The sequence below is a fragment of the Carettochelys insculpta genome, chromosome 7, assembly GCF_033958435.1.
Source record: "Carettochelys insculpta isolate YL-2023 chromosome 7, ASM3395843v1, whole genome shotgun sequence".
Classification (NCBI taxonomy): Eukaryota; Metazoa; Chordata; order Testudines; family Carettochelyidae; genus Carettochelys; species Carettochelys insculpta.
Genome location: NC_134143.1, coordinates 45,566,500 through 45,590,148, shown reverse-complemented (window position 1 = coordinate 45,590,148; position 23,649 = coordinate 45,566,500). Strand labels below are relative to the sequence as shown.

Sequence of the window (23,649 nt, the reverse complement as noted above, 5' to 3'; positions counted from 1 at the left end):
AAAGCACACACGTCTTAGTTATTGTTTGTTTTGGGGTTTTTTGGGAGGAGGCGGTTGGTGTGTGTTTGTTCTGTTTTGTCTAGGCCCCTCTAGTTGTACAACTCCCTGCCACTGCAGATTATGATGCCCTCCTCTTATTTTTGCAATGCAATTTAAAACACGCCTCCACGTAGTCAGGTAGCTTCCATTTGGTCCGAAAGCTCTTCCTTCCAGCAAGATGCAGTCTCCATAGCACCCAAGTTAATACAGCCCTAATCAAGATGGGAGGATTTGAGAAAATGGTCTGTTACTACACTTCAGAAGATCCATTTCATACTCTCATGGTCCCTAGGTATTCTAGTGATGGACACGTACATGTCAGAGAGAACTCTCTTCTAAAAAGGAAGCTGTGAGTTCACAGCATTGTTTCAGTACCTCCATTGCAAGTCTTAAGCAAGAGAAATGCATAAGGGCCCTTATGTGCATTAATCTCAATAATGCCAGCATGTTCTTTTGTACCACAAGCAATCTCATGTTCCAAGGATATTTCTCTAGTGAAGTTTCATTTACAAATCTTTTTATAAGAAGGGTGATTAGTATTGTTTTTTCTTTAATAATAGGATTTGTTTTAGTTGTCCGTAGACCAATAATATTTTCCTGTTTGATTGTAAATTGGAGCCTTGGCCTGCAAAAATTATGTAAATGATGTAGTTTTGCTAGAATAGCATTTAATAGTTTTTGATGTTCTCAAGGGCACAGTACATGCAGTTATGGTTATACATTGGATCTAGTCCTTTTAGATCCCCCTGCTTGCTTAGAAAGTTTAAACAAGTTCTGCTTCTGGTTGCCTTAATCTTAGTGGGTTCATCATTTGGTGACATATTTCCCATTTGTATGTTTTAGTAAAATATGAGATAACAGCATCAGCTTGTTTCATTCTGACTTTCTCTCTGCCACATCTTAATTTCAAAGAAAGCAAAGAAGCGTGATTGTTGGGGCATATATTTTTACAGCTATTCAGGGGCATATTTATTTAAGGAAATGGTTACTAAAAAAACCCACAAATCCATGCTGCAACTTTTGGAATCTGCGTCAAAGCAGCATTTTTTAAATTTTCATATTCCCTTTGTAAAGGTATCGCATCTTACTGCTTTTTCACATAATCACTATAAAGACATGGGGGGGTGTCTACACTAGCTGGCTACTTCGAAGTAGCTGGCACAACGTTGAAATAGCGCGCATCACATCTACATGCACCGTGCACTATTTCGACATTGAAATCACTATTCCTATCCGAAGATGGGCATAGTGCCCTACCTCAACGTTAAATGTTGAAGCAGGGCATGTATAGACGAGCCGCATCTTGCTACATCGAAATAGCAGGGTCCTCCATGGCAGCCATCAGCTGAGGGGTTGAGAGATGCTCTGTCCAGCCCCTGCGGGGCTCTGTGTTCACCGCGCACAACAGCCGTTAGCCCAGGGCTTCTGGCTGCTGCTGCTGCAGCTGCTGGGGGTCCATGTTGTGTGCACAGGGTCTGCAACCGGTTGTCGGATCTGTGGACCTCATGCTGTGCCGGCTGAGTGTGTCTGTGAGGGGCCTTTTAAGGGAGCAGCTTGCTGTTGCCCCAGAAGGGCTAGTCCAGCCTGCGACCCCGTCCTCAGGCTTTGCTGGCCCCTTATCTCGATGGGGAGCACTTGTGTGTGTGGATGCTCCACATTTCCTTCTGGGGCAGCTCCTTTCGACATTCCCTGTTGCTACTTTGACGTTGAATGTTGACGTCACCAGCCCTGGAGGATGTGTAGACGATATGCATCGAAGTAGCCTATTTCAATGTTCTTACTTTGAAATAGGCTACTTCGACGAAGTCTGCTAGTATAGACGTAGCCGGGTTGGGTTTTTTCATAACTTTTCCGAAATTTTTTCTCATGTCAAAATACTGTGATATTCACTAGCTCAGGTCTGTGAGGGATAGAATCACAGTGTTTGAGTCTTAGGAGCTAACACTATTCTTAGGTAGGGCCACTGAAGAAAGTTGCACTCTCATTTCTTGCGTTAAATTTTAAAGAATGCAGTTCAGCTGTAAATTCATATCACTTATGCTCAAGAAGTCATCAGTCAGGTCAGGCGTGACACGTCTGAACACTGCACACCCTTGTGATGAATTTGGCTTTCCCATGTTAGTGGTGGTCATGGAGCCAAAGAAGCATGACACTGCAGTGATGAACTGCTAGCAATCTGACAACCAGAGTCGAGATGACTTGTTTAGTACAGGAGGCAGTTAACGTGTTGGGACACAAAATGAGAAGATGATTATGTGTTCGCTTCTCCGAGGGAGAAGAAAAGAGTTGTGTTTTCTTAGTAATTCATAAAATCATCCAACAATATTCATAAAAATCAGTGAAAGACTTCTTGTGCAACAGATAGCCACTGTATAGAAATAGTAGGCAAGTGTTACCTTTTCTTCTTCGTAGGATTTATGAAAAATAATAGAGTAACCTATGAATAAATCCAAATAAAAACAAAAAGCATACTTTTGTGTGTGCTTTTTGATTAAAATATGCCATTAGATGTGAAAAGCTTCTCAACAGTCTGTTTGAGACAAGGGAAGGTTAATTTATTCTTCAAAGCATTTTTGACACATTGTATAATTTACAAAAACGTCTAGAATTCCACTCTTCTTAGATTCTTATGAGTATTATATCAATTTCAGTTCTGGTATCTTGATTCTGGCACTTTGCACAGACCCCTGTGTTGCTGTATGTAGAAGTTCCTGCCCTTTCAACTGTAGTAATATGGGATGCAATATTTTATATCTCCCCCTCATATTTATAGCTGTTGATTTATTTATACTCTGCAAGAATCATAAAGCGTTTATTCTTTTGTAGTTTGCTAGCTTCTCTTTTCAGTTGATTGTGAACTATATGTAATAAGGTGTAAGCTTTTAATGCTTTTGAGAGAAAAGAAAGAAGGGCAATTTGTATTTAGATGTCCACTTCTGGTTGTATCTGTCCTTTTAATATGAGCTTTTGAAAAGCTACTTGCATTTAAAACTTTTGTCATCTTTCTTTTCCATGTGCTAATGGTTGTTAAGAGTAGAAGCTGGATTCACTAATAAGTACCAGACATGAGGGGTTTTAAATCCTGGTGATAATGTGAAAACATTTCTTATTCTGATACAAGTACATTTTACAATAATTTAAAACTAATTTTAAGCTGCTGGTTTCCTGTTTGATCGCTAAATAACGGTTCAGTTAACTCTTCAGAGGAGTAGAATTACTGACTGGCTCCTTTCCCGCAGTGCTATATTTGCCAAGTCTAGACACCCGTGGTAGAGAGAAGAGCACTGATATGCAGCTGTCTTTTCACCATTTGGTGTGTAATGGAAAACTGAGAAAGGCTCATCCATACATATGCACACACCTTAACATATATTTTGTATATTCTAAAAGTCTGTGAAGAGAGTGAAGGAATAACTTTGTTAAAGCCTCTGTGAGAAACTGGTGACTCAAACAATCCACGGGGATAAATAACTGTACATAAAAACATGCCCACACTGTGTTAAAATAACCTTAGAGCTCTGGTTTAAGCCAGTAAAAACCAGGAAATTCAGATATATGTAAAGAAAAATTACATTTTAAGGGTTGATAATGAGGTATACCAATCTCTTGTGGGCTGAAACTTGACATAAAAGGTTTCAACTAAGAATTTTAATGTTTATTTTTTTCTTAAATGACTTTTGGTGTATCATAGGATTGCAGAAAACAGTATTAATCTGTTTCATACATATTTTAGTTCTTCTACAGCAGATATAAATGAAATTGTCAGGGTTGGGGTAGGGGGTGAGGTTTCAAATTTCAAACATTGCAGTCCACAATTTAAACTGGATTTTGTTTGTTTCATTTTAAGATAGTAATTCACTTGTCTTTAAATTTTAAAAATGGGCACCATGTACACTGAAATTTTATGGCACTTACATAAACATACTACTTTTTAAATATACATTTTTTATGTTGAGTCTACAGATCAGTGTATTTGTTTATAACACAGTAATTAGACAGAATCAAGTGTAATTTGTAGCTGGCTTGTCAACACTTAATAAGGCAGGACAATAATTTCATGATAATTAATATGCAGTTTGATGACCAAATTATGAAAGGTCTTGCAGTACACTGACTAGTGGTCATTAGATTCTGCATATTGGAAATCGTCTTGGTTAACTTTTTAATTTTAACTGACCGCATCTGAAAATGGCATGTCTACAATTTTACATGTGAGCTGAAAAAATAACTATTGCTCTTCTCCAATGTAAAACTAAAATTTGGTTTGAGACCACATGCCTGCTTGCTGTGTAGGAAGTTTTCAGGTTGTCACTTGTGGTTGTCCTGTTAAGGTAAGAGACATACAAGGTCGTTAGACAATCATGCAGGAAAATGAACTCAGATAAAGGCTGTGATGAATTTAAGCATATGCTCAACTGCAAATATCTGCATAATCTCATCCCTGAATAATTCCATTGTTCAGCAATGCACTTAGTAGGTACTTACCTTGATATGTTTGAGGTTAAAATGTGCTTAAGTGCTTTGCTGAATCTGAGCCTAATTTCCTATATAATTTTTAAATAGTAGTCAGTGACACCTTCTCTCTGCCCACATGGATTTAGGCAGTTTCAGTTTGCCCCTCTCCACTCCCATCTGTGGTATTTAGCCTTTCCTGTTGGTGAGGAGAGAGGAGTGTGTCTATTCTGCTGTCGGAAGCAGCCCTTCCTAGATCCCTGCAGAGCTTGTGTGTGTGTATGTGTGCGTGCGCGCACGCGCACGCACATACACACAGTGGGGGGGGGGAACCACAGATTCCATGACATTGATTAAGTCCTTTCAACCTCATTTACCAAACTTGAATGAGTTTGTAAATTTGTATTTTTCAAGATTCCTTCACTTGTTCCTATAGTCTCACGTTTTGATCCATTTCCTTTAAATAGTGAATATTCATGTTTTTATCTCATTACGCTTTGTAATCTAATGTAGCCTATAGCAACACTAACCACCAGTGACTAACTATAGTTCAGAATTTTAAACTCTGCAAGGTCTGTCAGTCACGGTCTGAACAGTTTGGCCATAAGCAAACAAGCAGCTCCATGTGAAGGTGGAAAAGGGTCTTTAGTAGTCCGTAATCACTGGAAAAAAAGTGGTAGGCGTGAAAAAGAAATAAGGACATTGTGGGTACCCAAGATACAGGTGGGCAATTGTTAACTTTATCACCTCTCTCCATTAATTATTATAATTATTCTTGTAGATGTAGTATGGCAGAGATAGGAGCTGACTTTACCAGGGGTTCACACCCTCCTACAAGGTTTGGTTTCAGATAAGTCTGCATGCACAGTAATCTCATGTATTAATCATTCTCTTAAAGTGACCTATTCTTGTTTGTCATTGCATTAGGCTGTCATGTAATTTACTGGTTGGACATACGTTCGTATCTCAGATACCCTCTGTGTGTTTTTTCTCAAGCAGACTCTCTGCATGGACAATATCTTGGCTTTGAGATTTCTAACCAAGATTGACAGGTTGAATCCCATTTATTTCTGGACAAATGTTTTGCTTTTGGAATTCTCCTCAGCTCTAGTCACATGTTCTTCCAGAAACCTGTTTAGTCTCTTATATTTTCTACCCTTATATATTGTCCCATTAACTTTTTCCCTCTAAAGTAATGACATACTATATGTTTTCTCTTCTAACTTTTACTGCAACATATGAATCAGCTCTGTGCCAGGTGAGGCAAGGTGATTTCTAAATACACTCGGTTGTTCTATCCCTCCTCCAGTAGCAGTCCAGCAAATGCCAACTTCACCTTTTGCATTGAAACTCTGTCAGTGCCAATGAACTTCCTAAAAAAAACTGCCCCTCCACATAAGCCTAGAAGGTTTACTTACTTGATAGGCTGCTTTTGCATCTCAGAGTCCTAACCAAATTTTCATTAGGGCCCCAAACAGTGAAAAACGAACTACTGCCAAGGAACCAGTAAATATTACTTTTATAGCATCCAAAGGATGACAACTCACCTGTCTCTTTTCTCTGAGCATACCGTCTCGTTGTTGAACTTGGATCCTATTGACCTATAAAATGAGGATTAAATGAACATTAAACTCCAATATCCTTTTGACCTTGCGCTATCAGGTGTTTCTGCAGATTATTGGTTTTATCCCAGATAGGATGGCTGTATGCAGTTTCTACCAAATAATAACAAAAAATAGTATTGCACAGCTAAAGCACCTTCATCCAGGTGCTTGTAAATATTAGTGAGCTACTTTAACATCAATAGAGTAACTCAGTGTCTGATCAGTCAGTTCCCACAAAACGTTCTGGAACCTTGTAGACCCACTGAGGATGGAACAAAGAAATAGCTTCCACCAGCTGCAGTGAAAAAAGGAAGACCCTGATCTTGGCCTAGAAACAATGATTCAACTATTACAAAAGGGATTGTTCCTCTTATCTCCATTCTCATACCAAAAATCAAACTAAGGTAGCTGATAGCAGTGTTCTCAATTCATTTCCCAAGTGGAAAAGGCTATTTTTGAGAAGGCTGATGAAAGGAAGAAAACCACACTGAATGGAAGTTCCTTCAGCGAGCTACTTTAAAGAAGATTTAAGGACAAGTTCTGGACATGGTTATATAGCCCATAACCATGGGCAGTGAGGATGTAAACCAAGACTATGTCCAAACCTGTGATATCAACAGGACCTCTAATTGTTTTCTTTTTGCTGTTAATAAATTAAATAATATTTTTCTTGCTGTTAATAAATTAATTGGGGTTTCTGAAGTGTTGCTTTTTAAATGGCATGTTAGTTTCAAACTTGTATGCTTTCCTAGGCATTGTCTCTTCTTTACAGTGCATGTTTTCTTTTTAGTATAGGTTAAAATTTCACTTGCTTTTTAACTAACTTTCATTCAGGCACATTTCCAGAAAAAACATTTAGATCTATCAGAACCATGTGTAATAATTTCAGAATCTTTTACCGAAGCAAGCCAAGGCTGGATAAATTATTCATAGTTTAATTTATCCAGTTGTAATGGTGGCATTTGTTGGATACAGTGTTCTGGTTATTAAAGCAATAGGACATGTCACTCATTGGCTACTTGCATTCATATTGCTGAATCATCCATTTGTGTTAGTTGGACCTCTCCATGACTCTTTATTGAACAGCAAAATGTAGCATATGAGGTGCTGTTAGCAATGTTTCAGGCTTTTGGTCTGAAACAGTCTAAACACCCTAGAAAGGGGAGCCGATGAGGCAGTAATGGCACGAAAATTCATTCCATTTGACATTGTTGCCAAAGCAATCCAGGGGTTAGCATGGCTCTGTTGCATAATCAATAAGCAAAGATTATGTCTATTGGAAATGTTCCAGGGTAAAAAAGTAGCTAATTATTGCATATTGGGAAAGAATCTCATGTCTCCACCTACGTTCCCTTCTACCCCACCCCCCCACACACACACCAACAGTCCTGTGGAAGCATTCCATTGCATTAACTCCAACCACCTAATGTGTAAAAACTGAACTAATACCACACACCCAAGCTGCAGCATAATAGATACATAAAAGAGTTTGTTAATCCACAGCACAATATGCTCATCATAGCTCCATAAAAAGACTCAGGAAAATTACACTGTGTCATTAACCTTTCTGCTTTGTGCACTGCCTGGAGTTATGGCTCAAGTCCTGTTTACCCTTCTTACCCTTTGCTACTGGATTGCCTGGTTGACCCCCTTTTTATGGTGACCTTTGACTCTGATTGTTAGTTTGATCACCATGGTGTTAGTGTAGCATTTGCAAGTAGCAGCTGTTTAACACATTGTACTTTAACCACTATGTTTGCAGGCCTGTGTTTACCCTCCGATTTGGCTTAAATGAGATACATATCATGGCCAGTTAGCTCACAGAGCATTATGAAGACCTATTAGTGTTTTGGTAAATGTGAAGCAGCTAATTTAATTCAAACAGCAGTGTGTCCTATAGCTTAGCTTTAATGACCTGATGCAGAAGATGAGCACATGAAGGCCAATTACTTAGGGCCATTTGTTCAAAAAGACTGAGCTGACTAATCCTAAAGAACTTAGCTTTTGCTTTTGAGTTTAGGGAAACAGATATCAATGGCAGTTTAATTTAAATGAATTTGGGGAAAATGTGTTAGTTCAGAAAAAAACTGAGGCTGCTTGTGACTATGCTGATTTTTGGAAACTATGCTTTGGCTGGCAAACAGCCTTTGTGATGAGGTCACACATCTACCAGCTCCCATTAGTGCACAGCTGGGACCTTGTCAATGAAAAACAATAAAATCCCTCTACCCTACTCCCTCAGCATCTTAGCTCACAGATCACTCCAGGTTTGGTCGACTAAGATGATTAGGGGCTTGGAAAGGGTCCCATATGGGGAGAGGCTAGAGAGACTGGGACTTTTCAGTTTGGAAAAGAGGCGATTGAGGGGCGATATGATAGAGGTATATAAAATCATGAATGGTGTGGAGAAAGTGAATATAGAAAAATTATTTACCTTTTCCCATAATACAAGAACTAGGGGACACCAAATGAAATTGATGGGTAGTAGGTTCAAAACTAATAAAAGGAAATTTTTCTTCACACAGCGCACAGTCAACCTGTGGAACTCCTTGCCCGAGGAGGCTGTGAAGGCCAGGACTCTATTAGGGTTTAAAAAAGAGCTTGATAAATTTTTGCAGGTTAGGTCCATAAATGGCTATTAGCCAGGGATAAAGTATGGTGCCCTAGCCTTCATAACAAGGGCAGGAGATGGATGGCAGTAGATAAATCACTTGATCATTGTCTTCTGTTCTCCTTCTCTGGGGCACCTGGCATTGGCCACCGTCGGCAGATGGGATGCTGGGCTTGATGGACCTTTGGTCTGACCCAGTATGGCCATTCTTATGTTCTTATGTTCTTATGGTCCACTGGCCTATTAATGTTCTTGCTTCTGGCTTTAAGTATAGTAGCACCTTGGACTCTTTTAAAAGTGCAGAGTTTAGGTGTAAAGCACTTGCCATTTTAAATAAAACTATGGTAGTTTGACCATATATGAGTCTGCTGTTAGTAAACGGGAAGGGAAGAACACTGCTATTCTGAAATAGAGAGGGAAGAAGTATTCTGCGAAGTTACCTATGAGTATTGCTGGTAAATAAAAATACATAATATAGTGGTGGGTTTGGGCAGAGAATGTTTGGAGTCAGATGTAGCTTCACACATCACTATCTCTGTAACGCACCACATCAAAATCCTGGACCTGGTTACACTCCAACTTTAGAAGAACTCACAGTTAGGCTTTGCAGTATAAGCAATAAAATTCAGTGGCACAAAAGTCATAGATCAAAAAGTAAATAATAAATTAAGTCAAGTAAAGAGCCTTCAAATGGGAGCAGTTTTCAATTCTCTTTGAAACTTCATGCTAGAAGTTTGTTTTTAAGCTGTTGTGTGTGTCTAGAACATGACTGAACTTCTATAATATGCACACAGTCTGAACAACATTTGTAAAATTACATATGTGCACAGTCTTTCAAAATAATCTTCATTATGATAGGGAAAATTGCAACTTATCTTATTTTTATTTTATTTTCAACAGGGTGTGGTCCCACTTTGTAAAACACTGTAATAGTATTCTAACCATAGAAGATACCACTTTAAAGCAACGTAAAAATACATTACAGGACTACCAACAAAGTAAATTTTCTAGTTTTGAAAAGGGCTGGGGTCCACATGATTTTAAAATAACTAATGTGAACTCTCAAAGACTCTGTCTACACAAGAGGCTTTTCCCAGCAAAAATGGGCTTTTGTCAGGGAAAACCAAAGCACATCTACATGTAAAATACCCTTTGTTGACAATTTGTCGACAAAACACGGCACATCTGCTGGCAGCATTATACCTCTCCCCATTCAGGTATAACGCCTCTCTCATCAGTGTTCTGTCGACAGAACAGCCCTGTAGTTGCTCCAGGGCCCTTTTGTCAACAGACAGGGCTTCTGGTTCACTGGCCAGCCCTGCTTTGAGAGCTTCTGGTCAGCAGTTCTGTCAAGAGAGGGCTAGGTAGTCTGGCTGCTCTCTATGAACAGAGTATATTGCTCTTTCGATCAGCTTTTATGTACAGATGTGATCTGCTGACAGAAGTTTTGCCAGGAAATCCCTTCCAAAGGTCACTTATGTCGACAGATGCTTCTCATGTAGTTATAGCCTAAATGAATTGTTTCCATGTCACCAAAAGCAAAATAGTCCACCTTTTCCATTCCTGATGGGGAGTGCCATTTAATGGAAGGCTTAATTTCATTTTTACTGTTCATTTGTTTTGAGAATTTTGTAATAGGTCTTTCTTTAATGGAAGCACCTGGCTGATATTAGTTAATGCAGACATCATTTGTGCTAGCTGTGTGAAGAAAAATTGTTCTGAAACTACCATAACTTATTAATTAAAATTATTACATTGTATCATAAGGATGCTGGGCAGTGACTCCGTCTTATTTCAGAAAAATACAATTAAAGCTTTTTCCTGCAAAAACCTACTTAAGGCATTTAAGATAAACTGCACATATTCAGCCACCTGCTATGTTGTTTTGAGGTTGTCCTGGGCCCAAATCCCATTCTTGTGAGGATGCAGAGCTCCTGCCAAGTGATCCTGTGAGGAATGCAGCAAGCTTAAACTACTCTTTAGAAAGACGAATGCAAATGAGGGAAATTGAAAATGCAGATGAGGCACTGATTTATATACCTTGTGTTTCATTTGCATAATCTATTTTCAGAAAAGATTCTTTCAAAAGAAAAACCAGTGTAGACGGGACTCTTTAGGAAATAAACCCCACCTTTGAAAGAACCCTTCTTCCTGAAACAAAATAGGAAGAAGGTTTTTTTTTTTGAAAGAGCCCCGTCTAAACTGCTTTTTTTTCTTTTGAAAGAATCTCGTCTGAAGAGGGATTATGCAAATGAAGCACACTATATAAATGAGCACCTCATTTGCATTTTTGAATTGCTTCATTTGCATTCCTCTTGTGAAAGAGGAATGCAAGTGTAGACGTAGCCCTTCAGAGGTTTCTTAGGGTGTGTCTGTGATGCAGCATAAGTGCAAGGTCAGAGAGACTCAAGTCAGCTGATCCGTATTTAGGATGTGCTGGAGTTATCTGCATTGTATTTTACCCCTCTGTTAAGATTTTACTAACTTGTGCCTGAAACTTGGGCTCTGGTATCCACACTGCAGTGCACAGACCCAGGTCAACGTAACCATATACCAGATTCCACAATATATCCGCCCACAAAATGGATGGAAAATGTGGCTGCTCTAGCCCTGGGACCATGTTGCACTAAGAGAAAACTTTACTATCGACCTGGCACATTACCAGAAAGCAGCTCAGTGTGCAAAAAATCTTGATTGCTTCACTCTCCATTGTGAACCAGAAGGAAGATGAAAAAATGAGTTACTATTGATCTGAGCTGCTACCATTCACTGAGGGTGGGTGGCTTCTATTTTCAATAGAGTAAACTCCAGATCATTGGCGTCAGAATGGCCAAGATCCTTGGAAAGGTAGAGAGAGGTGACTCTCCACACCCAGCAGGGGCAGGACCTCAGGCAGAAGGAGTTGGGGGGCAGCCAGTCCTCAGCACCAGCCAAACCGTGCCATGCAGGGCTCTGGCAGCAATTTAAAGGGCCTAGGACTCTGGCACCATTGCTGCTGCAATAGCAGAGGCAGGAGCTCCCAGCCTTTTTGACTAGCTGGACTATGGTGCAATTGCCTCCTTTGTCCCCTTTTTCCCTTCCAGTCAGTGGCCCTGACTGGGATACAGACAACTAAGGAAGTTGTCCCATGATATTGTGGGATATTCTGGCTGATTCCCAAGACCCAGATCAAATGGGCTGCATCTACAGTGCAAAGCTGTAGGGTTCAGATCCTGGTTTCCAGTTTAACTCAAGCTCAGACCCTGGAGTGCCCTGGAACCCTGGACCTGTGCCCTGGGTTAGCACAACTGCAGCATTGATGCAAGGAGGAGGATGAAGCTTGAGCATGGCCTCATGTTTTATGGTAGACATACCTGAGGTTATGTCTACATAGAAGAACAAAAAAGTTTGCCTGGTCCATGCCACTCAATTCATGCTTGCAGGGTTGCTGTGTAGATTTCTGGGCTTGGGCTGGAGCCAAGGCTCTGGGACCCTGCAGGGATGGAGGTATCTACAAGCCTTCACCATCAGTTCCGTTACATCTGTGCCCCACCTCAGTCATGAAGCAACAGACCAAATTTTTTGCCCTTCCTTTTTTGTGGAGCACTTTATCAAATTTTTTCCTCCCTCAATACTGAAGAGGGAGTGAGGCTCGCATTGTCTGGAAAAACTTCAGTAATAAGATAGGTGAATCCCAGTGCACTGCATGTGTAACTGTGCTGGGTGCTGCTACTACACCTTTACAATGGAGTTAGGGTTCCTTTCCCCCTCCACACCAAACTTGGCTATGGCAGGATTTGTCTATCTCATTTGCGTTAAATTGTTGTATTCCGCTGGTCCTGATCAGATAACTACAACAGCACTTAGCTCTAATCTCAACAGTATAGTTCCAAGCTTTGACAGAAGAAATCTGATTTTGTTTGTCAATGTTACTTCAAAACTACAATAGCTTCTTTGTAGGGTCATCATTATCATCATTAAAAAGCCTGGGGAATTGCCAGGAGTCCTCATTCTGTGGAAAAAAAAGAGATCAATAAAGCAAATCTGTAAATAGCAATGTACAGAGTGTAGACTCATGAATGAAATACTGTGATACTTAAGTTTAGAGGCTCTTTCCAGGTACAGAGCATAACACTTGAAGGGCCATAGCTTTTATATTATAAAAGGGAGGGCTATATGGAATATGAATGATTCATAGAACTTCAATAATAAAAAGTAGTGATTCTTGTAGTGGTCCTTGCACAACTAAAGCAAGAGATGCATTCACAGGCTACCCAAAAAGTCAGCTCTTAAATTGCAGACAAAGAGCTTCAGCTACCAACCATATTACATCATCAAAACATCTCATGGACACTCTGAAATAAGCTGTACTTCTGTATGGCAGTGAAGCAGCAAATTGAATTCTCATAATATGTTTTGAAAATGAGTCTTGTTAGGTTTGATGAGGTGGAAAAGGTACTGAGACCACTGGTTTGTTCCAATACATTCAGTACACTTTACTTGGCTGTCTGCCATGGCTAATCTTTTTAATGGCAGTGTAGCTTGTAAACCCATTTGGTAGAAAGCTATGCATCTCAGTTTTATAATATCACACCAAGCAGGGTGGTAAATAACTTTCTGTTCAAGCATGAAAGCCGTTTTTGTTGCAGTCCCAGAAATCTTATTTTTTAAAACTTTTCTTGAAAGCCTCAGTAATTCCTTTATGAATTGAGCAATATGCAGAAAAAAGGCAAACTTCCTTTTTTATGTTTTATTATTTTAAATGCAAGCCATCCAGTCCTCTCTTTGAAAGTCTTATGAGTTCACCTATCAAGCACTTAGTTCTGAAAAGATATAAATGATTTTGGAATAGTGTCCAACAAATTCAATCCCCTCAGAATCCTCTGCCTTCCTCCAAAAACTCACCATTCACCCACTCCCCCTACCCTTAGGAAAAGTCTAGGAGAAGAATTGGGATGTGCAGCATGACCTTGAAGGTCAGCAAATTCAAAGTTATGAAGAATCAAAGCACTAAGTACATCTTATTATCAGTGATGCGTGCTGAAAAGGAACTGGGTTTCAGCCCTCAGCAGCTAAACCAGGGATGTTAGCTGAAGTGCCTTCTATGGTGTTGTAACAGCAACAAAGGGTCCTGTGGCACCTTATAGACTAACAGAAAAGTTTTGAGCATGAGCTTTCGTGAGCACAGACTCACTTCTTCAGATGCTGGTCTTGGAAATCTGCACGGCCGGTATAAATAAGCCAGAGCAGGAGTGGGGATAACAATGTTAGCTCAGTCAGCAAGGGTGAGGCTTACTACCAGCAGTTGATCTGGAGGTGTGAACACCAAGGGAGGGGAAGCTGCTTCTGTATTTAGCCAGCCATTCGCAGTCTTTGTTTAAGCCAGAGCTGAGGGCATCGAATTTGCAGATGAATTGTAGCTCAGAAATTTCTCTTTGGAGTCTGGTCCTGAAATTTTTTTGCTGTAGGATAGCTACTTTTAAGTCTGCTACTGTGTGGCCTGGGAGATTGAAGTGCTCTCCTAGGGGTTTTTGTATATTGCCATTTCTGATGTCTGATTTGTGTGCGTTTATTCTTTTACGTAGAGACTGTCCAGTTTGTCCGATGTATATAGCAGAGGGACATTGCTGGCACATGATGGCATAAATTATAGTGGTAGATGTGCAGCTGAATGAACCCACGATGGTGTGGCTGATCTGCTTAGGTCCTGCAATGGTGTTGCTGGTGTAGATATGTGGGCAGAGCTGGCAACAAGGTCTGTTGCATGGATGGGTCCCTGAGTTAGAGTGACTGTGGTGCGGTATATAGTTGCTGGTTAGGATTTGCTTCAGGCTGGCAGGTTGTCTGTGGGCAAGGACTGGTCTGCCTCCCAAGGCCTGTGAAAGTGGGGGATCATTGTCCAGGATGGGTTGTAAATCCCTGATGATGCGCTGTAGAGGTTTTAGCTGAGGACTGTAGGTGATGGCTAGTGGTGTTCTGTTGGTTTCTCTCTTGGGCTTGTCCTGTAGTAAGAGGCTTCATGGCACACGTCTGGCTCTGTTGATCTGTTTTTTCACTTCCTCAGGTGGGTATTGCAGTTTCAAGAATGCTTGGTAGAGATCCTGTAGGTGTTTGTCTCTGTCGGAGGGGTTGGAGCCAATGCGGTTATATCTTAGTGCTTGGCTGTAGACAATGGATTGTGTGATGTGTCTGGGATGGAAGCTGGAGGCATGAAGGTAGGTGTAGCGGTCAGTAGGTTTACGGTGCAGGGTGGTATTGATGTGGCCATCGTGTATTAGCACCGTGGTGTCCAGGAAGTGGATCTCCTGTGTGGACTGTTCCAGGCTGAGGTTGATGTTGGAGTGAAAGTTGTTGAAGTCCTGGTGGAATTCCTCCAGAGTCTCCTTCCCATGGGTCCAGATGATGAAGATATCATCAATGTAGCGTAAGTAGAGATGGGGTGTTAGTGGACGAGAGCTAAGGAAGCGCTGTTCCAGGTCAGCCATGAAAATATTGGCATATTGAGGGGCCATGCGAGTACCCATAGCCGTGCTGCTGATTTAAAGGTATATGTCGTCGCCAAATCTGAAATAGTTGTTCTATGGTTTTGACTCTGAGGCCTCATGTGGATGTAGTCTCTGAGGTAATCAGGGTCCAGCCTATTTAAATCATTATAGGTTATTGCAATTGCATTTAAAAATGAATCCGAAGCTGTCACAGAACTCACACGTAATGCAGTGTCCTGGTAGAAAATGAACCACCAAAGTCTGTGCAGTGGTCTCAAAATGACTACTATGGTGAGGGTCTGTATTCAACAGACAAAGACACAACCTTCTGGACATCTTTCATTCTCTTCATCTGCTGCTACAGGGACACTGAGAAGCAGCTAAAGATCCAACAAAGATCCTGGACAGATTCTCCACATTACAGAGTTGATAACCCATCTTTAGTGCCTTCACAAGGATTCCTTAAACCTACCACTGTAACTGTGGTCTTGTCTGGATTGGGGTTTGGATGCAAACCAAGACCTGGCTCTGTCATTCTTATGTGAGAGAGCTATTTAAAACCATTGTGGAACCAGAAAAACTTGGTCTTAGTAAGGGATACTGTAGCAGTGTAGCAGAAAATGCTAGTGCTTGTTGCTGTGTCATAATTTAAGTACCAGATCTACAAAAGAATACTTTTCTCAAGTCAATGGTTGAATGAAGTTCAGAAGGAAACATGGCTTGACTGATATCTGAAAGTCTGCAGTTTGGCTTATGGGTCTGGATACTTATTCTACTCAAACATATTTAATTAATATTTCAATCAATCGTGCAGACAGGACTAAAACTTAAAACGATCAGGAGAAACTAAGAGCCAGGCTTTTCAGAGTCAGAATCCAGTGGTATTAATTCTCCACCACAACAGTTTTATAAAAAAATTACCCATTAGATAAACTGAATTTATGAACATATAGGCAGGTCAAATTCTGGGATTAAACTTTTGAAATGTCAATATAATTTTTTTTTTACCAAAGGTATAATTTCTTGGTTTCTATTCAACTATTTCTTTCTTTCTTTATTGTTGGACAGTTCCTGTTAACATCATCCAGTAGCAGTGGAAGGAATATTAAGCTCCATAATGTGCCATAATGCCATTCTATCTGTGATACTGTCTTTTTGGCTTTGTAATAGAGGTTACAACAATTCACTTTTCTTTTGCAATTTCCCTCTTTTGTTTTTTGGTTTGGTTTGGTTTGGTTTATGGGTTTTACTTGCACTTGGCTGCAGATGGGGATGGTAGGGTTGTCAGATGGGTAAATAAAATGTGGCTAAAATAAAAATTTTAGAAGGAATGGTATGGAAATTATGCTAACAAGGGACTAGCGGATATCTTGTAATATTGAAGTGTTGTGGTTTCCTTGCTCATTACTTGCAAAGATATTTAAACTATTTATTAATGCCAGAAAGCTTCATTAGATCAACATCTATATTGAATTCAAAGAAAAAATCTACATATAACTTCTATCTTATCTGCTTTATTCCAAACAACTTTAAAAAAGAAATAAAATATGTGTGTATGCTCTATTACTGTGAGTTCTGATTGAGTTATGACACAATGCATTACACTTTTTAGTTTTATTTCCTCTTGTTATTGTATGCCTTTTGGCCAAATCTTCCCCTGTATCACCAGCCACATATTAAAAAGAGAGCCCACAGTCACCCTTCCCATTATGCAACCTCTCTTCCCCTCAGGCACCACAGCAGTGAAGCATCTCACTTGCCACTGCTCTTGAATTTATACGGATAGACGTGTTTGCAGTTCAGTGAAGCCTAGGCTGGAGTTGGGGCTTTCAGGCCACTGTCTCTCTCCTGTGTAATTCCTGAAATAGTTCCTCCTGGAGGGAATCATTCAAAAGAAATTCAATGAGAAGAACATCAGTTTCCTCAGTACTTCCCCACTCTTTTCCATGTTAATTTATTCTCCAGAATCATATGCAATGCAATGCTTCATAATGTGTTCAAAGGCTTTGTTTTTTTGCTTTAGTCCTTTTCCATTGTTTTTGTTATTTGTTATTGTAGAGCCTAGGAGCCCCAGTCATAGACACCCTGCCCCCATTTATGCTAGGTGCTGTACAAACACAAAACAACCAGCCAGTACTTGCCCCAAAGAGTTTATCATCTAAGTATATGACAAAAGACAACAGGAGAATCTCTAAAAATAAGAGTTTTATTTTCCCTCAAAGGTGCAAGGTAAGAGTATGGTGCTTTGAAAGTCAAAGGGAAATGAAATTTTTAAATGAACTAAAGTGATATAAGGAGGAGATGAGTACTGACTGTTCAAAAACCTAACAAGTCATTGATATTTATTCATCAAGGGGCTGGCTTCTATGAGGTGGCAAGCACCTCTCACTCTCATTGAAAGCTAAGGGAATGAGGATGTTTTAACACTTAAAAGGAAGTTCTCAGTATCGTTCAGGACTGAGCCCTAAGTTTAGGAATGGGAGAGATATGTTTGCTAAACAGCTATATTTTGAAAGAACTGACTTTTGAAGAGTGTTTTTTTAAGACTGTGTGGTTTGACATGGTGCCTATTACAGCAAGTTGAAGTTAGGCCGATTGTTGACAGATGTTGCCCTGATTTTTTTTCCCCCCCAGTTATCCATACAGTGAGGATTGTAGCCAAGGAAAGCAGTACATGAATACTAGATGTCCTGCTTGGTGTGATAGAATTCTGATGTCACATTCAGCCAAGGAACTGCTTCTGAAAGTAAGTACAACCATGTGATCAGGGTACTTCCAGTTATTTCTTTCTTTATCTGCAACATAACATTTCTTTTTATTTGGTATTTCTTGCTTCTCCTTGAATTCTTAACTGTTCAGAGTAAACACCAGCAATAGTTGAAGACAGCAACACCAAAGCAATAATCACATTTTCCCTTGTGCAGAGCTTTTCACCCGAGAATCTTTTGCAAAAATTGTACAGTTAAGTTCCACAACACCTCTGTGAGACAGAGTCCCTTGATTTCGGTGCACAGAAACAAGCCTAATTTTGCCAGTGCAATAGCAACAACATAGCCCAAGAATTTCCCTGTTTTCCTCCCATTTCTTCTTCAGACCAAACTACATACTTCAAATGGTAGAAGGGGGACTTTTGTATTCCCCTTATCTGGTGTGTAGAACTGGGCCCCATGCCATGTTTCATCAATCTGAACACTGTTGCAATGTACCCATGTTGCAGATAGGCCCAAAGAATCAAAGCACATGAGGAGATCAGTGTGGCATAGGGGCAGTCCATCCCTTCCTATTTGCTCTTAATACAACCTATTTTCTTGCTATGCCAGAAGTGGGTGTGAGGTACGTGCAGCTAGAGTTTTTGTGCTGTGACTTTCTACCAACCTACAAGGAGATACTGTTCTTGGTGTTACTCAGGCAAGTTGTACTGAGAGATCCCATCTTCCTCACAGCCAAGAATCTTGCCCGCCTTCTCCAAAAAAGGTTTGGGCCCTGCGTTTGTGTTTATCTTTGTTTTCCTCCATACTAATGCTTTTTTAACACGCATGAAGTACCACAAATAGAGTTGGAAAACAAATCTGCATGCTACTGGCTCCATGTTTTTGGGGGATTTTTGTTGGGTTTTTTTTAAGTTTTGAAACACTCCAAGCTTGCTTTCTTTATGTTTATAACCTTCTCTCTTTTCTTCTCATCAGTGTTATGATCTGGTGAAAATGGTTGCAGTAAGTTACATAATTGCAGTCAAATGATAACTCACTGAAACGTGAGAGCATTTTGTCCATAAGTGCTCGAGTTTCCATCTCTCTAAAGCACTTCTTCTCACACATTAACCTCTAAGAATAACACTTGAAACCTTCTGCATCTCCAGTATAGAGTTGTCAGCCAATGGATCTGCAGATGTTCCAGCTCTCCATCCCATAGTAAGGACTCACTTCATATACCAGAGCACTGCGATAGCCCCCACATGACTGTTCTGTCCAAGACTTCCCCATATAACCACAAGGCTGAAATAGTGAAAAGGGCCCTTTCCACTTGGATTAGTTTAATCTTTTAAATGGTGGCTCATGCCATCAGTGAGCTCAAGATAAAGGCAATATTACACTATTTATTAGGGATGACATTTAAAATGTATGTACTATCTGAATATTGTGAAACACTAGTATTCAGCAGGATGGTAATACTGGGAAAACAGAATTGCCAAAAAGAATCAGGGTCAGGAACAGAGAAGGACCTGGATATGAGCTTTCCAAGCAGTACTGTAGCATAAAAAGTCAATGGATATTTGGGCTGTATATGTAAAAACATTACATACCAAGGAGAGGATAATTTTGCATCTTTATCCAGCACTGGTAAGACAATAAATACAATACTACATGTAATTCTAGATACCCCTGGAATTCTCCATAACAAAGAACAGAGTTTCCAATAAGGGAAGATTTTAAAAATCATCTGTGAATCAGAGGAGATATAACTACAAATGTTTGAAGGGTGTAACATCACCGAAGAGAGGAATTGTTTAAGGTTATATTAGAGAGTATAACCAAATGTAATGAAACAAACTTAAATACAGGAATATGAAGTCTGAACACTAGAGAAAATTTTTAACAGTGAGGTCAATTGACCTGACATAATCTCTAAAGCAAAGTGGCAGAAGTTCATCTGGCACATGAAGGACTGAATTTCAAAAATCCTTTTTAATCTTGTGTCTGCATTTTGGCATTTGCACATTTTGGGCATGATACTCTGGATATGGACAAAGATTTGTGCGTTCAAAAATTACAAGGAGAAATTAGAGCCACATTTTCTGCTGCTGTAAATTGCACGGCTGCATTCATTTTCATTTGACTGTGCATTTATTCCAGAAGAGAATAAGGCCCTTGTCCAGCTGTAGCACACTTGGAAATTTTGGTCCATAAAAAATGGGCAAAGCAAATAGAAAATATCCAGTAGAGAAGAGTAGTGAACCGATGAAGGAAGAACAAGGTGACATAATAGGTCTAAGTCATTTCTAACTTCTTGATTGTATGCACTACACTATATATTTGCCTTTCCGCAGACTTCAGATCTTATGTGTTCATAATGGTTTACTTACACTGTGCACTGTTAGAAATATTTGAACCTTTAAAAAAAGATCAATGAGGAAACCCAAAGCGCACTGGTAGATTCTGTACTTAATTGCAAGTCTGGTACATTCATATGCTTATCATTAAAAATCAACAAGGCAAAGAATTTCTTTGGTATAACTTTGGTATAATTTCTTTGGTTGTTGAAAATATGTTATGCACTGTTCTGTATTTTTCAAAGCATTAGTGCTTTGTTGTCAATAGCTGAAGAATTGATTTTCAGCTCTGGCAGACTTATCTCTTATTTCAAAGAACAAGTTGCAGTAAATCTGCACTTTTAGAGTGCTTTGTACAAAAAGAAGTACTGTGTGCAAATTAGCACACAGCACAGTATGTTCAGCTCCGCACACTAGGCGTTACAGATTGTACAGACATGGGGCTGTAAACAGATTTCGTGCAACATCATCTATCATGCTATGGTCGGTTACCTCACCATCATGTTATTTTATGCTTCCTGAGCCCTAAAACACCAAAGGTTGCCCGCTGCTAGGGAGTTTCGTTGATGCCTGATAGCATGCAGTAATGAATGCTCAGCCAAGTGTATATTGTTTCTGCTTGTGCGCTGCTGTAATTTGTTTATCTGTCCAAAGATTATGCAGTTGAAAATCCACAATTTTATGCTGCCTTTGTAAATTATCAAGTCGCTTTTGATGAATGTATCTCCACTTCCGACAGTAGTGGCATTATGATCTTGAAATATTGGAAAGTGCTCATGCATACAATGCAGAAGGTTATGTTTTTTATATTTTTGGCAGACAATCATGCTATAAAGTATATCTGACCTTAAGCTTCCTTACTGCATTAAAGATAATTCAGTTTTAACTTTATAGTCTTAAATGCTGCTGTTTATATAAAGTTCTTGCCCAGTCAAACTTGACTGATTACAGATGAGAAAATCTTGACTGTTTCATACAAAATAAATGAGTATTGTAAACTATTTTAAAGCACATCCATGATTGTAGTAGAGGCTTGCTAGCATGCAGACTCCAGATTTAATTAGCTTGCAGGAATTGTTTAGCGTAATAAGAAATTGTAAGCTGCTCTGTGTGTTTATTCCTAAAGGGTTGTGCTAGATAAAATAGGCTGTCAAAACCATACGTTCAGCGTAAATGGCAGAAAGATGAGTGTATTCTATTATTTATTAAACCGTAGCTGCAAAGAGAACGAGTGTACAAGAAAAAATTTCAGTGTAGGGTAGAAGGGAAGCAGGTCACAGGAATGGCTAGGAGAGTGCTATCCTTCAGTTGAGGCTGATTTTCTGAGATATTTTGTATGCTCTTTTTATCAAATTGAAAAGGATTCACTTGATTTCTTCTTTCATAGCTAAATATTTTAACTTTTCTGTAGAAAACGTCAAACAGCTGTTTTTACTTCTCTAAATTTACGTAGTTGATGTAATGAAATAATGGAGTTTGTAGCTAGGGCTCAGATAATACAACCAATAAATAATAAGAATAACGGTAGTGTTAATGTTTCTACTTGTACATTTAAAATACTACTGTACGGGAACATTGGGTGTTTATTAATGATACAATGTGAATTCCATCCTATTCTAAGAATGACGTACATGTCCTATATAATTCGGTAAAAAAAAAAAATTCTGGGCTGTTCCTGAAATAGAAGACTGATGAAATGACTTGCTCTGTTTGAGTGTAGAACTGAGTCCTTAGTTTCCACATCTTAAATATTAGTTGCTAAAACTTGTTAAACCACTAGAAGGGAGCAGTAGCTACAGTGATTTGTAAGTATTTTGTGTGAAAATTGCGCAGAGCGTTGTAATAGATATTTAATGTTTCTGCATATGAGCCCATTATGTTGTTGTTCTGAAGAACCAAGAAGGAACACACTTAAGTATGTTTTCACTAAGAAATCTCGCTCTATGTTCTTACTGAACTTCCATTCATGTAACCTTTCCTTACTTAGTTTTCTTTGAAATCTGAAGAATAACTGAGCTGACTGATCCTTTTTTTTTTATTAGTCAGAAAATGATGAGAAGATAGTGATTTATGACCATATTGGGCCAAATGTCTGCATGGGGGATCACAAGGTAATTTAACTCAGTGTTCCAGTATTGTATTACACTAAGCTTTGTTAGGAACATAGAATGCATATATTAATTCTATTCATTTTGTGTTGAAGTCAGTTATTTTTCTCCTTATTTTAAATTTGATACTTTGGAAAAATGTATACCAGTTGGGATTATATTCAGCTAAAATCAGTAGAAATGCTGTATTAGATACTAGCACAAGTTTCAGTAAAGAGCAGAATGCAGTTTAAAACCATAATGTAATTTGCAATCAGCATGAGCAAATGACTCTGTACTTATAGCTCTACCTTAGTGAAGTGTCCATGGAACACTTCAGTTTCACTTTGTTATCTAGACTGTTTCCTGAATATGATTTTTATTAATTTGGTGGCTAATTGGCTACAAGAATAATAAAATGCTTGCAGTACCGTAGATAAGCAACAGGTAAGAAAAAAGACTACTTTGTGGTATGACAGTTGTCTAAAAAGCACCTGGTTTCTTTGAAAATCATATAAAGAATTTAAAACATTTCTAAAATTTTAAGACTCATTATCCATGTAAAAATTCAGTTAGAAACCTGAAAACTATACTGCAGTATGATTTGACAGATGCTCTGCAATAGCTCTTGAATTATGATGTTATGTATTGTAATGGGATATTTACTACTCCTCTGTATCTGTATTTGTAAATATTTATTTTAAGGTCATCATTTTTGTGGAGGTAGCAAAATGATGTTCAAAGGAACAAAGGATTTTGCAGATACAGTAACCTGTATGATAAAATTAAAAGTGCCATGTCCTTCAGGAACAATGTACGAGTCAGATTGGATACAATTATTTAACAAGCACCCTATTTCAACAGGGGCTGTCAAATGAAAATGAAATAAGGTGCTAAATAGGGGGCTTGATCCTGCTTTTATTGAAATTGATGGCAAGATTCCCACAGATTTCAATGGGAGCACAGAATCAGCCCCATAGGCAGTTGTCTTCCTGAATCTCTTGAGAATTGTAAGATTACATTAATGAAGGAAGTCTAGATTATTGCATCAGCTTGTCACTGGTTATAGACTGATTCTTTCTTTGTTTGAAATAATCACTATGAAGTGTTTGATCTCTTTCTATTTTTCAAGTGTGTAACCCCTATTTCTCCCTAACTTGCTGCAGCCTGTGTTCCTGTCCTTTCGAATAGCTGCTGGGGCAGGTAAACCTATTGCAAATGTGCACAAGTGTTGTGTCGTGCAGTGATGTTGTGGTAAATATCATTTTTTCCCCTTCATTTATATTTTCTACATCATTTCCCCTTTGTGTTTATTTTTCTTTTTTAAAAAAATGCCAATTCT

At 39.1% G+C, this 23,649-nt stretch overlaps 1 protein-coding gene across 3 annotated transcripts in view; it reads left to right on the top strand.

Moving 5' to 3' along the window:
* INPP5A (inositol polyphosphate-5-phosphatase A) overlaps positions 1-23,649 on the top strand; it is a 447,602-nt gene that overhangs the window by 422,356 nt on the left and 1,597 nt on the right. For 2 of the 3 annotated variants that reach the window (XM_075000435.1, XM_075000433.1), the window contains 2 exons: positions 17,805-17,916; positions 22,263-22,331. In XM_075000435.1, the coding sequence (XP_074856536.1) occupies positions 17,805-17,916; positions 22,263-22,331 (181 nt within the window). Of the gene's footprint in view, positions 1-17,804; positions 17,917-22,262; positions 22,332-23,473; positions 23,562-23,649 lie in introns of all 3 variants that reach the window. The other variant, XM_075000434.1, reaches the window with a different exon arrangement.